Below are 14,749 nucleotides of genomic sequence, written 5' to 3' on the forward strand. Positions count from 1 at the left end.
CTGCAGAGCAAGGGCAAAACCGCTCGGACCCATGCCTAGAACGTGCTGGACAAGTGGGAAACCTGTGTTTATGTAAGTCTGGATGGAGCCCCGAGTCTCTCCAAGAAAAGTACCATATTTTTCGCTCTATAACATGCACCCGACCATAACACGCACATAGTTTTTAGAGGAGGAAAACAAGAAAAAAAATATTCTAAACGAAACAGTGGATGTATGATTTTTGTGGTTCATGCTGTGGCCACGTGATCTGACGGTGAGTTTGGGGTAGCCCAATGCAAAAATCCTGAGGATCCATGCTTTGTAACCATGTTTTTGCACCACTGCGGCCCCAGGCAACAGTGGGTGCGTGATTTTTTTGGTGCAAGCTGTAGCCATGGACATGCTATGTGATCTGATGGTGAATTTGGGGTGACCCAGTGCAAAAATCCTGAGGATCCATGTGGATCCGTGCTTTGTAACCAGGCTCTCTGTCCCTCTCTTCTCCCCACTCAGTGGCTCTTCTCCCGCTTTGCTGTTTCAAAGCGACCAAAGCGAGCCACGGAGGAGGGAAGGAAGGGGAACCATGGATCCTCTGCTCACGACTGCAGCAGATCCCCCCGCCATCCGTAGGCATTCGCTCCATAACACGCACAGACATTTCCCCTTACTTTCTAGGGGGGGGAAGTGAGTGTTATGGAGCAAAAAATACGGTAGTTGCTGAGTTGGGATCTCAGGGGCTTCCTGGAGCACTTGATGGCTTCAGAAGTGGATTGGGCAGACTCATAAGAGGACAAGGCTATTGATGGCAACTAACCACTATGGCTGTGATCTGCTACTCTTGTTGGGAGGCAGAATGCCCTCTGGATGCCCGCTGCTGAGAATGCGAGGGAGAATGCGATTGGCTTCCCGTTGGGCCACTGTGAGATGAGGTGGTGGGACCAGATGGGCCTTTGTCCTGTCCCAACAGGGCTCTTATGTTCGGACTCTCTGGGCAGATGCTGAGGGGAAGGGCTGCAGCCCAAGTGGTAGAGCATCTATGTGGGGCTCTACGTGGGGCTACCTTTGAAGGTGACCTGGAAACTACAACTAGTCCAGAATGCGGCAGCTAGACTGGTGACTGGGAGCGGCCGCTAATACCATATAACACCAGTCTTGACAGACCTACTGTACATTGGCTCCCAGTACGTTTCCCGGCACAATTCAAAGTGTTGGTGCGGACCTTTAAAGCTCTAACTGGCCTCAGACCAGTATACCTGAAGGAGCGTCTCCACCCCCATCATTCTGCCCGGACGCTGAGGTCCAGCTCTGAGGGCCTTCTGGCAGTTCCCTCACTGCGAGAAGCGAAGTTACAGGGAACCAGGCAGAGGGCCTTCTCGGTAATGGCACCCGCCCTGTGGAATGCCCTCCCACCAGATGTCAAAGAAATAAACAACTGTCTGACTTTTAGAAGACATCTGAAGGCAGCCCTGTTTAAGGAAGCTTTTAATACTTGATGAATTATTGTATTTTAATATTTTGCTGGAAGCCGCCCAGAGTGGCTAGGGAAACCCAGCCAGATAGGCGGGGTATAAATATATTATTATTATTATTATTATTATTATTATTATTAAGCATCTGCTTTTCAAGCAGAAGGTCCCAGGTTCAATCCTGCTTGAAACGCCGATGAGCCGCTACTGGTCTGTGCAGACAATGCTAAGTGAGATGGACCAGCGGCCTGGCTCTGTTAAGCCTGTTTCCTCTGAGGCTGTGCAAGTCAAGTTCCCGCCCTCCCCGCTTCCAGAAAAAGGGCAGCCACAAAAAAGAGAGAGGCACAGGGTGGAAATGTTCAAGGGGGAACATATGTGCCATAGCCAGGGGCCTTTCCATCTCTGCTTTCCATATGCTTCCAAACTAATCCCAGCTGCGCTTAGAGGAAACTTTTTTGCGGAGCTGAGGCGGAAACTTTGCCAGTCCTCCGACCCAAATGAGCAAAACAGCCCTCCGTCCTTCGGCGTTTCTGCAGCAAGAAAACTAGGCCGAAGCGCTTCTGGGCTGTTCGTCCTGCACTTGATGTTATATGTTACTGATTATCCTGGCTACGTTAGAAACAAGGCCTTGACGTTTAATCAGGAAAGGAAACAAGGGAGTTTGTCCTTGTCCCTCATGCAGCAGTTGATTCCCTTTGCCCTTCGACCAAGAAGAATCCCATTGTCCTAGATGAATGAGAATCTTCCAGGGTTATTCAGTGATAAAAAACAAGAACTCCTAACGATAGTCCTGGTAACTGTTTTCATATCATATGATTTGGAATTGGGAAACAGGTTCTGGAGCTCAGATGAATTTCTGCTTCGCTTCCCCTACATCGCCCTGCCTTCCAATTCCTGTTTGTGACCCAGAGCTTTTATTTCCTGCTCTAAAGAAACGAGTTTAGGAAGCAACGAATTCAAAGCGTCCTTGTATTCTGTGAGAAATTCCAGTGGTTGGCATAGAATCATTGAACATTCCCAGTAAACGCATAGAATTTCAAATTATTACTAGATAAGTCACTGGGATATGGGCTTTTCTTTTGCCTGGTAATGGCTTTTTCAAAATTTATGTTATTTTCAATTTTTTTGAAAGGTTGTGATTATAGGTTAACATATTCTTATATATACAGAACATGTCTCCTGAGCTGGGTCCTCAGACTTCTGAAGGAAGAGACATCCGAAACAGGAAGTCCATTTCTGAGGCGGTTCCACTTTTTTGCCTCTCTTAGGTTTGTGGGATGTGTCATCTCTCAATTCTTATTTTGTTCAGGCCTTACCTTTTCCATGAAATCTTGGGCCTTTCCCAGCTTTTCTCAAACTTTCCCCTCCTCGTCTGAAGTTCCACCTCCCAGCCCACACACCAGTGATTTGTTCCTCAGGTGGACATGTGTGCAACTGCGCATAGTGTCACGATCTGTGGAGATGCACCCCCCAAAAAAGAGCTGGTGGTCCAAGCAAGGACATCTCAGTAGTTCCTGGTTCCCCAGGCAGGCAGGCAAGACAGCATGTCAGGAGTAAGGCAAGGAAAAAGCCAGCAATTCAAAAGGTTTCAGGACCACAGAGAGCACTCTTAAGCCACAAAGTCCTGGGGCAAGCGGCTGGGTTTTGTTACGTAGTTAAGTAGTCCATGACACCATGAATGCAGCCACTTGACCAGCTAGTACCTTTGGCTGGCTCCTTCAAGGTACAGTGGTACCTCTGGATGCGAACAGGATCCATTCCGGAGCCCCGTTCGCATCCTGAAGCGAACGCAACTGGCATCTGTGCGGGTTGCGATTCGCCGTTTCCATGCATGCGCGTGACGTTGTTTTGAGCGCATGCGGCGAAACCTGGAAGTAACGTGTTCTGTTACTTCCAGGTCGCCGCAGAATGTAACCTGAAAATGCTCAACCCAAAGCTACTTCAACCCGAGGTATGACTGTAACGGGATTTCCAATTGAAAGGATCTCCCCTGAAAGCTCTCTTGATCCCCTGAGTAGCCTGTGATTGGCTACCAGAGTCTGGCACAAGGTTTCCCAACTTGGGTCTCTAGCTGTTTTGGGACTACAATTCCCATCATCACTACTGGTCCTGCTAGCTAGGGATGATTGGAGTCCAACAGCAGCTGGAGACTGTTTCAGAAACCCTAGTACAGCAGCAGAAGTGTCTCCTTAGGGCTGAAGGGAGAAGAGGCAGGCTCTGATGCCTGCAGATCCACATGAGACAGACTGGGACATGGATCCATCTCCTCTAAGCTCCAGTTGCCAGAGCCCTGTGCCACCAATAAGGACTTATCCACATTTACTTTATGCCCAGCTCTTTCCAGGCAGAGGTCCATGCTTTAACACTCTGCGTCTGAGCGTTGTTTATTCCCTGCAAAAAGCTGCACTATAAAGCTCAATTGGAGCAAACGTCAATTTGGGTTTTCTGTGGATTGATGTTTGCTCCAATTGAGCTTTAAAGAGCGGGTTTTTACAGGGAAGTATCTGGAGCAAAAAGGAAGGTGCTCAAAACCTGAGTTTTAAAGTATGGACCATACTTGAAAAGAGCAGTGGAAAGTTAAGTGTAAAGGTAAAGTACCCTTGAACAGTTAAATCCAGTCAAAGGCGACTATGGGGTGTGGTGTTCATCTCGCTTTCAGGCCAAGGGAGCTGGCATTTGTCCACAGACAGCTTTCCTGGTCATGTGGCCAGCATGACTAAACCACTTCTGACGCAATGGGACACTGTGATGAATGCCAGGGCGCATGGAAGTGCTGTTTACCCTCCCGCCACAGAGGTACCTATTTATCTACTTGCACTGGTGTGTTTTCAAACTGCTAGGTTGGCAGAAGCTGGGACAGAGCAATGGGAGATCACCCCGTTGCATGGATTTGAACCGCCGATCTTCCAATCAGCAAGTCCAAGAAGCTCAGTGGTTTATAAGCCCCTAAGTCCTAGTGTAGGGCCATAACACACATCCTTTTCCTCTAAATTGGAGTGCTAACACCAACAGGATGGGAACAGGATACTTTTGACCCTCTCCTCCCCTGAAAGCATCCTGCTATTTTGTATTCAGCTAGTTGATATAAAATTGTTTTTCATTTTAGAAGCTCTCTTGCACAGAATAGTGAAATGTTTGAGGGTCAAAAGTACAAGGCGATGTTTTGCACAGAAGGGTCAAAAGTTCAGCCTAGGAATCTGGCAATCAAAGGGAAATAGAAAATTAATCGGAATTCTCTTTTCCTTCTGATTGGCTTAAAGGTTGGAAAGGGAAATGAAAATACTGTACACAAGCTAGAAAACAGCATAGTTTATTGGAGAAGTAGAAGAGTTAGTTGTTGAGTTTGTAGCTGGAGGACGGAAAGAAAGAAAGAGAGATGAAACACTTTATGAATGCAGGAAATGTTAGGAGAGCACAGTGGGCATTGCAGCTGAAAGGAAAAGACTCCAAAGGGACCTAGAAGCTGAAGTAAAGGGTGCAAATTGATAATTATTGGCCTGGTTAGGGGGACAGATTAGAATAAGCATAGCTGTTTGCATTTATCTCTGTTTTGTATTTGCTTTTATCTGTAACTACACAAACTGTAAAATTAGCTTGCTTTCTAAAATTAATTTCCCAAGAATTATTTAATGTGCTGCCTTACTAAAACTTGTAAGTAAAAGCATACAGTGGTACCTTGGGTTAAGTACTTAATTCATTCTGGAGGTCTGTTCTTAACCTGAAACTGTTCTTAACCTGAAGCACCACTTTATCTAATAGGGCCTCCCGCTGCCGCCACGCCACCAGAGCACGATTTCTGTTCTCATCCTGAAACAAAGTTCTTAACCCGAGGTACTATTTCTGGGTTAGCGGAGTCTGTGGCCTGAAGCGTATGTAACCTGAAGTGTATGTAAGCATTGTACTGCATTTTGGAAAAAGTTTGATCTGCAGCTTTGTTATTTATGCCATGTGTAAGTCCCGTACCTGTCTACCAATTAATGTCCAAAAGGTTCAAGAGCTGTTCAATGGAGGCAGCCAGAGAAAAATAAACCCTGTTGCCTCTCCCTGGCTCTTTCTCTAAATCAGAAAGCCCCTAATGCTGTAGTCTGCAGACACATCTGTATGCATTTGTGAAGGAGAAAGTGGCCATCTGCTTTGGCCTGGAAACTGCTGAGGAAAGAAAGGCCTAAGGCAGGGTTCAGTAACCTGCGGCCCATGGGCCACAAGCAGCCCACAGGGGTCATTTAAACAGCCCACGAGCCGCCCCCGAACTGAGCCACTGTGATGGCCTGGGATTCGGACTCGGAGGCTGAACCTGAGGAATCCCAGTCTGCACAGGATTCCCCGCCTCCAGAACCAGCTGAGCCGGGGCTGGGGCCTGAGCCTGAAGGGTCCTCAGCTGTGCTGGATCCTCAGGTGCAGGCATCAGCTGAGTCTGCTCTGGTTCCTGAGGAGATGGAGGACCCATTGCCTGCAGGTGCTCCACTCTCAGCCCCGTCAGGGGAAGAGGAGATTGCCTCTGGGTCCGGTAACCCTCCAGCCTCTCCTGAGCTGCAGAGGCTCAGGGCAGAGAGGCGGAGGGAACTAAGTTCCCGCAGGAGGAGTGCTCGCCTCCAGGCCAGGAGAGGCGAGTCACCAGAGGATGGGGGCCGCCCTATGCCTTGGGGCAGATAAAAGCCGGCCAGCCCCAGTCCCAAGTTGCGGGAGCAACATTGTTGGTAGCCAGTTCCTGCCTGCACCCTGTCCTGCTTTCCTGCCAGAGCTCCTGACCTCACCCGACTCCCTGCCTTGCACCCAGCTTCAGCTTTGACGGACTGCCTCCATACTGCACCCTTGACCTCGGACTGGACTCGGACCTCGCCTCACGGTTAACCCATGGGACCAGCACAGCCACCCACTTAGTGAGTCCCCGCACATTGTGCTGAACCGGCACAGCGCGGAGCGGGGACTCGCTTCCGCGGCGCCGGAAATCGCGTCCGCGCATGTGCAAACACCGGAAATCACATCTGCAGACGCCAGAAATCACTCCTGCGCAGACACGATCCAGCCCACAGAGCGATCTCCGCGGGAGTGAACCGGCTCAGGCAAGGTAAACCTTGCTGACCCCTGGCCTAAGGGCAAGTAGTGTTCAAAATGGCGGCCCACATAGTCATCACTCAGGTGATTGTTGTTAACCATTCCAATAGGATCCCACTTGGCCTGAGGTCTCTCCCCAACTATGCCTCACTGAGGAGAAGCCTCCATCTTGGAAACAAGTGCCAGTTGACCAGGTTAATGTACCTTCACCGAGGGTTTTCCCCAAGGCCACCTTGTGGCGATCTATCATGACGTCTCGCAGCTTCTCTTTCAGCTCCTCGCTAATGCCCAGGCTGTTCACTGTCACAAGAAAAGGAAAAAAGAGAGAGAAGGTCACGGCACATTATGCACACGGCCATCACGGGGCCCACACCTCCAGGTCTCTGTCACAGACCAGGATGCGGGGTTTAAACAGGGGGAGGATAGGGAAGGCGGCCTGATTTCTAAATGTAGTTGGAGAAGGGCTGGGGTGGTTAGTTGTTTGGCCCTTCAAGCTTTCAAAGAACCCTCAACCAATAGGCCAGCCAAGATGCACCAGCCGTTTTCATCTCCTGCTGTTGCTGAGAGCATTTCGCCAGGTCCTGTGTGGCTTCCAGGCTAATTTTCTGATTGTCTGGGAGCCCTATTTAAGCTCTTTCAGCTCAGGTCATTCCTCTCACTTCTGAGCCAGCAAAACAAGAGTTTTCCAAACCAGAAAGGCCATCCCTTCTTGCTCTCCCCTCCCCTTGCCAGGTGTCTAAGTTTTCTTTTCCAGGGGAGACGTTCCATTCTGTGGTTACTGAACACACAAAGCATCTTCACTGGGCTGTTTTGGGCCCGTTAAATCTTTCATATTTTGTAAACCTTGGCATTCTCCCGAGTATGCAGATACCTTCCTCTTCTTTCTCAGCGGCCCTGTTTTTCATTCAAATTCATTGGCACTCCCTACCTGAGCTCACTTTTAGAGCGGCTCTTCAGTGAGGCGAGGTGAAGCCATTTGCCTCAGGCAGCAAATCTGACTGCCTCATCGTCCTCTCCATCACCAGCCCTGCTGGATTTTCGCCCATGACACTGTGGCAGCGCAGGGGTGACGGTAGGGGGCAGGATTTGTAGCGGTCACAGCAGTGGCATGGGTGTCATCAGGATGCAGCAAAACAACTTGGGCAGGCCCTGGGAGCGATAGTGGGACCAGGGAGGCAGGAATATTGGGCTCAACCCAGAAATAATAATGGCCAGTAATGTCTCTGTCCTGCTTCTCCAAATATCGTCGAAAGCAGGTTTGAATATCAAACCGTTGCAGGGCCAAAGCGCCCTGCGTCAAGGAGACTGCAAGGAGCAGCAGCCATGACTGAGGCAAAAGATGGGAAGAAGGCAGGCGGAACCACCAAATTAAGGAGACAATAGCTGATGTCTGCCGAAAAAGAGCATTGGGCAGTGTTTGTATATGGGGAATAACCTACAATTGTGGTGGAGGTGGGAGCATTCCTTGTTGGATCCTGGACAACAAGGCTTGGGCGCAATGCATGCTGGGTAGTTGGGAAAGGCGGACTCACTCCTTCCGTGACACTCACAAGTGGCTTCGGTGGTCCGGCGGCTGTAGGATTTGCGGACTCGGTAGTGGACCACCAGCTCTCCCTGCTCCATGCTGGGTTCAAACGCTTCCCTGTGGAATGGGCAGGAGGAGAGAAACAGACAGTGAAACAGGAGAAGCTGCCAGAACCAGTGTCACAGAATCACAGAAAGGCGAGATGGGTCCCTCAGTGGTCATCTAGTCCAACCCACTGCAATTCAGGAATCTCAATGAAAGCATCCATGGCAGGTGTCCGTTCTCCACTTACCCATAGCGGGTTTCCTTCCTCCTCATCCGTGCCAAGAAGATGATTATGAAGGCGGCAGCGGCGGCGGCCGTGGCTATGGCAATTACCACGTACCACCAGTGCCAGGAGAAGGCAGGGGCGGTGGTTTCTACTACGGAGAAGGGAAGAGGAGTAAGGGTCAATGGGAGGAGCCATTCCGGTTGCCCATCCAGCGCATCACCTTGTGGGATGTGATACATAAGTAGCAGTCAAGTATAACATTCCTTGTTTTCCTAGAGTGGACATGCGGGGGAATGTTTGGTCCAGCCAGTCGAAAACTTCCTGTTTCCTCCTGGGCTGGGACATACTTCCTTTGCATGTGACTAGAGGTGGGTGTGACCTTACCTGTCCAGGTAACAAAAGGACAAGGCACACAGCACTCTTCTCTCTCTGACTTCTTCCATCATTGGAGCAGTTTTTAGCTAGAGATGCTCTGGTGGCTTCCAACCAACAGAGGACACTGGGATTATCCCCATATGGGATAGCTCCACATACTTTGTAACTAAGTCTGCCTTCAGGGATCCAACTGTGAACTGATGGTGCTGTGAGTAAACTTCTTTTACTGACTCTCAATAAGATTGTTGTGTGTTTATTCTTTTAAGAGGGATAAAAAGGGAACTCACCAGGAACATACAATTCAATACTGAATTGTATGGTATTGAGAGGCTTACACAAGCCTGCAACCAGCTACCCGCTGTGCATTAAAAGGGGAGTGTAAAACTCTGCTAAGTAAAGGAACTTGCTAGCGCAAGTTAGGAGGGATATTAATAAACAATATATCCTCTCCTGCCTCCCTGAACATACACACACACCTTTCCCTGCCTCGGCTGTGCACACGACATACATTTAAAGCACCTAAGTTGCTAAGTTGTCCCCAGAGAATCCTGGGAATTGTAGTTTACTGCAAGCACCCTAAACAAACTACATTTCCGAGGATTCTTTGGAGTGGAGGACAATGTGCTTTAAGTGTACGGTGAGCAGGCAGCCCCTGTTACTGTTTAAACTGGAAGAATAGAGGAGAGAATCCATTGACTGAATCTGGGACCAAGTACGATGCTGAGGGGAAGATATGGGGATCTCCTAGTTTTTTGGCAGCCAGCTGAGTTCTCCTTAGAAACCAGGGTGGATAAAAATCAATGATTTTTTAAAATAAATAAATAAATAAAAACCAGATTTTTAAAAAATTTAAATTGGATTTTTTAAAATTTAAATTGGATTTTTAAAATAAAATGCTTTTGGAGGAAAAATCTTTCTAAAGATAGTTTTCTATTTGTTACATTATAGTCCCAAGGCTATTCATCAGGATTTAAGCTCTTCATGTGTGCTAAAATTCAGTCTAAGATTTTTTGGTTGTTTGTTTTTTTAAATCATTTAACCACATCAGTTAACAAACATGGATACATATGCTATAATGTTATTGTTTTAGTTAAATAAATTGTTTAAATTGTTATTAAGGAAATGATTATTTTTCACCTTCCAATCAAGTACAGCAGAAAAGTTGTCTAAATATAAACAGTTAACTTATAAAACCTCACAATAATTTCATAATTATCTGTCAATGTATTTTTAATAGTATAACCAAATCAGAAATTTTTGATATAACTATAAAAACTACTCTGAACATATATTATTTCAAAAATGAAACCTTCATCTGGTTGTAAATATTAAGATTATACCAGCAAGAATGAGTCTTTCTGTAAAAAAAAAATGATTTAAATCAAGTCTTACTGACTAGTGATTTAAATCAAGTCTTACTGACTCGTGATTTAAATAAAATCCACCCTGTTAGAAACCAACACTTCCTACACCACTTCAGGCTGTGACGTTTGAAAACAACTGCCCCACATCCCAAAATCTTAATCCAGTTCACAGTCTTGGACTGGAAAGAAGTGTGTGATTCTGTCAGTCAAACTTGGCCTTGAGAATCCTTCCGGCGAAAGTTCAATATAAAATTTCCCTTAAAACAAATTGTAATCAAGTTCAATAAAAATCCCAGTTGGAACCGAACTAAAAAGATCCTCAGTGTGTTTAGGAATCCCCTGCACTAGCTTCTTGGTCCTTCCCAATCCTTTTGTTCAGATGTTTCCTGCAGCCAAAGCAGGTGTGTGTGTGTGTCACAAAAATTGAAAATATCCTAATCAAAATGGGAATGCGGGTGGAAGGCAAATATGCAGTCTTCCCCACGTCCCCATCTTCCTCCCTGCCAATAGTCACAAAACACACAAACCCTTGCAGCTCCTTCTCCTCCTAGAGGAGCCATTTTGAAAAAGGAGAGCAATGGTCGCCCTCAAGCCTGGTCACGAGGTATTGCCTACACCGGGGAACTTTTAGAAAACAAGTTTTGATTTATTCTTATTATCGCAAGAGAGAAACAAAACCAAAACAAGATATAATCAAATTAGCCAACACCAAAAGAAAGAAAGAAGGAAAGCAGATTTCCAGAACAAAGTGCTCTCTGGAATGTTCTAGAAGGAAACGGCACCGCCTCTCATTCCCCGATGCTGCCCATCCCAAAATCCCAAATCATTTCTGTGTTATGCACTGTTCTTACCTGGCTGGGGCTGGGGCAGTTCATCTGTAAAAGAAATATATATATATAAATTATTTGAATATGGTCTCCCTCTAAGCCAAATGTCAGCGTCAAGCTTCCGCCAACAGGGCCTCAGGCTGTTTTTCTGGGGACATCAAAGAGAATCAAAACTCCTAAAGCAGAAAGCACGGGTCCTGTTTTATAACCAGCTTCAGTTTCTGTGACTCCGCAAGGCGCCAGAAGCCATCGTAACAAGAAGTGGGATACAAATTAGAAGCAGGAGATACTGCTAGATCAGAACCAGGACTGAGATCAGGAATTGCCCAACACAGAACCATTCTTAGAAAGCAGGAAACTGAAGGCTGGGCCAGAAGAACGAAACAAAACAAAAAGAGAGATCAAATGATCGTTTTGGAAGAACCACCAAGGAGTTGGGAAACAGTTGGGAACAGTTAAGGAAAGGACTTTAAAAACAAAACAAAAAAAACTTATTTTTTTGGCAGCCAAACGATTCCCCCATATCTCATATGATACACTTAGAAAGATATGCAGGAATAATTGGCTATGAAAACGGAACTTTATTTATTTCAAGTAGTCCTTAACCGGTTTCATCATTCTGGGTCTGAACTCTTTGGACCGTATCCTACGTTAGTCAGAGTAGACCCCCTGGGCAGCATCCAAGGAAACAAATTATGCTGTTATGTAACTTCCCCCACCCTCTCCTTTCCCTGTGCTTCTGTTATTTGCCACAACACTAAAGCTTGTGAGGGAAACCCACCCACCCACCCCCCGCCAAAAAAATAAATACACATTATCTCGTATTCCTTACCGACATCCCCAGTTGAAACCATGATGGCTTTGCTCCAGGGACCGTCTCCTGCTTGTGTGTAGGCGGCGACACGGACGGTCAGATTGTGTACGGTTTTGTTCAGGTTCAAGACAGTCTCGTTGGTCAGCCCCACGTCCACAACCACCTGGTGGGGGGAGAGGGTGGCGAAAACGCCAGGTGGGGGATTAGGAAGATGGCGGGTGATGGCTCAGGATAATTACAGGGAAGTCAATGGGTCCTGAGAAAGGAGGTCCTCACCTCGGGTGAGTCGCCGCTTTGACAGACCAGCTTGTATCCGCGTATGATCCCGTTGATGACGCCACGCGGCTCTCGCCACTGCACGATGGTGCAGGTGCCATTCTGAGTGGCCATGATGTTCTCTGGTGCAGCGGTGGGCACTGCCGCGGAAAAGTGTACGTTACAACGGAAACACTGCGGCCATGACCCTTTCTCATTAGCCACAAAGCGGCGTCAGGCAAGTGGCTATAGCCCAGTCTCAGCCAACTGACTGGTAACAACCATTGTCTAAGCTTCTAAACCACTGATTCGCAAACTTATTTTCCTCTGAGCCACACTTTCAAGATAACCGTTTGCTTGAGCCACACCGAATTTTTTTATTGATAAGAAATGCATTGGAAAACAAAAAAGAAACACTCCTAGCACAGCTTGATTTATAACAGAAAATGCAACTATTATATGATATGATTGTGGGATGTTAGGAAAGTATAAAACAATGCAGCTACATAAGAACGCAAATCACTCCCAAAATACAAAGATAAATGAACCTCTTATGCATGTACTTTAAGTACGTATAGCAATTCAATGAGAGAGGTGAGCTTGCTTTTGCCGGGTAATCTCATTTTTATTAGTTCAAATTCGAGACAAACTCTCATGAACACAAAAAAAGCAGTCCTCCTTTCTGATCTTTCATATTTGTCCGAGTTGAAAATCCCTGTTCAGAACAATAAGTTGTGAAGAAATCATTTTGGTACTATCCTCTCCTAATGTTTAAATGTTTCTTTGATTGCCCTTGAATCTTCCAGCTACAACTGCTTTCCTCTCCCACCAAGCCACAGTGGCAGGCCACACTCTTTGAGAACCACTGTTACTCTCTAAACCAATGTTTCCTAACTGTGGGTCTCCAGCTGTTTTTGGACTAAAGTTCCCATCATCCCTGACCAATGGCCTTGCTAGATAGGGATGATGGGAGTTGTAGTCCAAAAGCAGCTGGGAAACTCTGACTCTAAACCAGCCTTTCTCAACCTTGGGTTTTTGGACTACAACAGGGGTAGGCAACCTAAGGCCCGGGGGCCGGATGCGGCCCAATCGCCTTCTCAATCCGGCCCGCAGATGCTCTGGGAATCAGTGTGTTTTTACATGAGTAGAATGTGTCCTTTTATTTAAAATGCATCTCTGGGTTATTTGTGGGACATAGGAATTTGTTCATTTCCCCCAAAAAAATATAGTCCAGCCCACCACTTGGTCTGAGGGACAGTGGACCGGCCCACGGCTGAAAAAGGTTGCTGACCCCTGGACTAGAACTCCCATCATCCCTGCCAGCTAGGGATGATGGCAGTTGTAGTCCAAAACATTTGAAGACCCAAGGTTGGGAAAACCCTGCTCTAAGCCATGCATTAGGCCCCCTCCATCTTCCTGGCTTCCAAACTGGCCCCTCTCTAAGTTCAGAGACAACCTGTGGCCTTTCGGATGTTGCTTGGACCCCAACTCCCATAAGGCCCAGCTAGTATGTCCAACGGCCCGGAGGCTGATGGGAGTTGTAGTCTAGCAACATCTGGTTCCTCATTCTTGCTCCAAGCGGCACACCTCTGTGATTTCCTTTCTCCTCCGAGAGATCAAGGCAGAACCCAGAAGGATCGACCACCTACTCTCACCCCCCCCAACCCCCATTTCAAGCTCACCTCCTTCCAGGGTTTCCATAGCAACCCAGTGGGTCCACGGGGAGTTGCCCTCTCGGGAGCGACAGGACACCCGCACGTGGTAGGTGGTGAAGGGGCTCAAGCCATCCAAGGTGTGGCTGAACGGCGGGACGTGGAGGTTCTGGTTATAAAGTTCCCGGTCCGACACGGTGCTGAGGTCCTCGTCTGAGCGCACAGCCTGGGAAAAAGGGGCAGGGGTAAGGATTTGAGGACGGAAAGGCAGTGTGTGCTGGGGATGGGTTGACGGGGCAGGAGTTAGGAACATATTATGCTCTACAATAATCTAGCTGAGATTCCGGCCTTGCATGAGATGCCCCTCTGGGCATAGAAGCCGACTCCTAGGGCCCCCCACCTATTTTTTTTAGGGGGCTAACCCCCCCCCCAAAGTTGATGGGCATTGCCATTCAAATAGTGTGTGCGCACTGCACAACATGACTGATTTTGTGGGGCGGGGCTTACCTCCCCCCTCCTCAATGTTTTATTCAAGTTGGCACTCCTGCCTCTGGGACACCGTCCAACTATACAATTCTGTGATTCTATATGAAGCCTCCTTGGACCGTGTAACAATATTGAAGAATTAAAAGAAAATAAAAGAAAAAGAACCCCCCCTCCCCTCTGCAGTGGCACGGTCCAGGATTTTCGCCAATTGCATAACATGTTTGATCGGCTCAAAGGCTTGATCTCAGCGATAGAATTCCAGACTGTACCACTTTGCAGTGCAGGTGGCACGTCACACTTTTTTAAAGCTCCATGTTGAAGCTCTCCTCCATTGGAGAAATTTAAAAGATTTGCCGATTTCCCAAAATCCCCCCCCCCCGACACTAATTTCGTCATTGGAATCCCAGACATGTCTGGAAAGAGCCGAACATATGGCAACCCTACATTAGGACCTGTGAGAGACCAGTGTTCGAATCCCTACATGGCCATGATGCTTGCTGGGTGTCCTTTGGCCAATCACTGCCTCTCAACCTCACCTACCTCACAGGGCTGTTGTGAGGAAGAAGAGCCACCACCTTGAGCAAATTGAAGAAAGGTAAAGTAAAGGTAAAGGGACCCCTGACCATTAGGTCCAGTCGTGGCCGACTCTGGGGTTGTGGCGCTCATCTCGCTTTATTGGC

At 47.5% G+C, this 14,749-nt stretch overlaps 1 protein-coding gene across 2 annotated transcripts in view; it reads right to left on the bottom strand.

Annotated features, from left to right (window-relative positions):
• AXL (AXL receptor tyrosine kinase) overlaps positions 1–14,749 on the bottom strand; it is a 73,198-nt gene that overhangs the window by 15,132 nt on the left and 43,317 nt on the right. For both annotated transcript variants that reach the window (XM_081018669.1, XM_081018670.1), the window contains 6 exons: positions 13,614–13,809; positions 11,953–12,092; positions 11,674–11,839; positions 8,318–8,447; positions 8,051–8,142; positions 6,705–6,800 (listed from right to left, as the gene is read on the bottom strand). In XM_081018669.1, coding sequence (XP_080874795.1) covers positions 6,705–6,800; positions 8,051–8,142; positions 8,318–8,447; positions 11,674–11,839; positions 11,953–12,092; positions 13,614–13,809 — 820 coding nt within the window. The remainder of the gene's footprint in view (positions 1–6,704; positions 6,801–8,050; positions 8,143–8,317; positions 8,448–11,673; positions 11,840–11,952; positions 12,093–13,613; positions 13,810–14,749) is intronic.

The sequence above is a fragment of the Podarcis pityusensis genome (assembly GCF_964106645.2).
Source record: "Podarcis pityusensis genome assembly, chromosome: 8".
Taxonomy (NCBI): Eukaryota; Metazoa; Chordata; class Lepidosauria; order Squamata; family Lacertidae; genus Podarcis; species Podarcis pityusensis.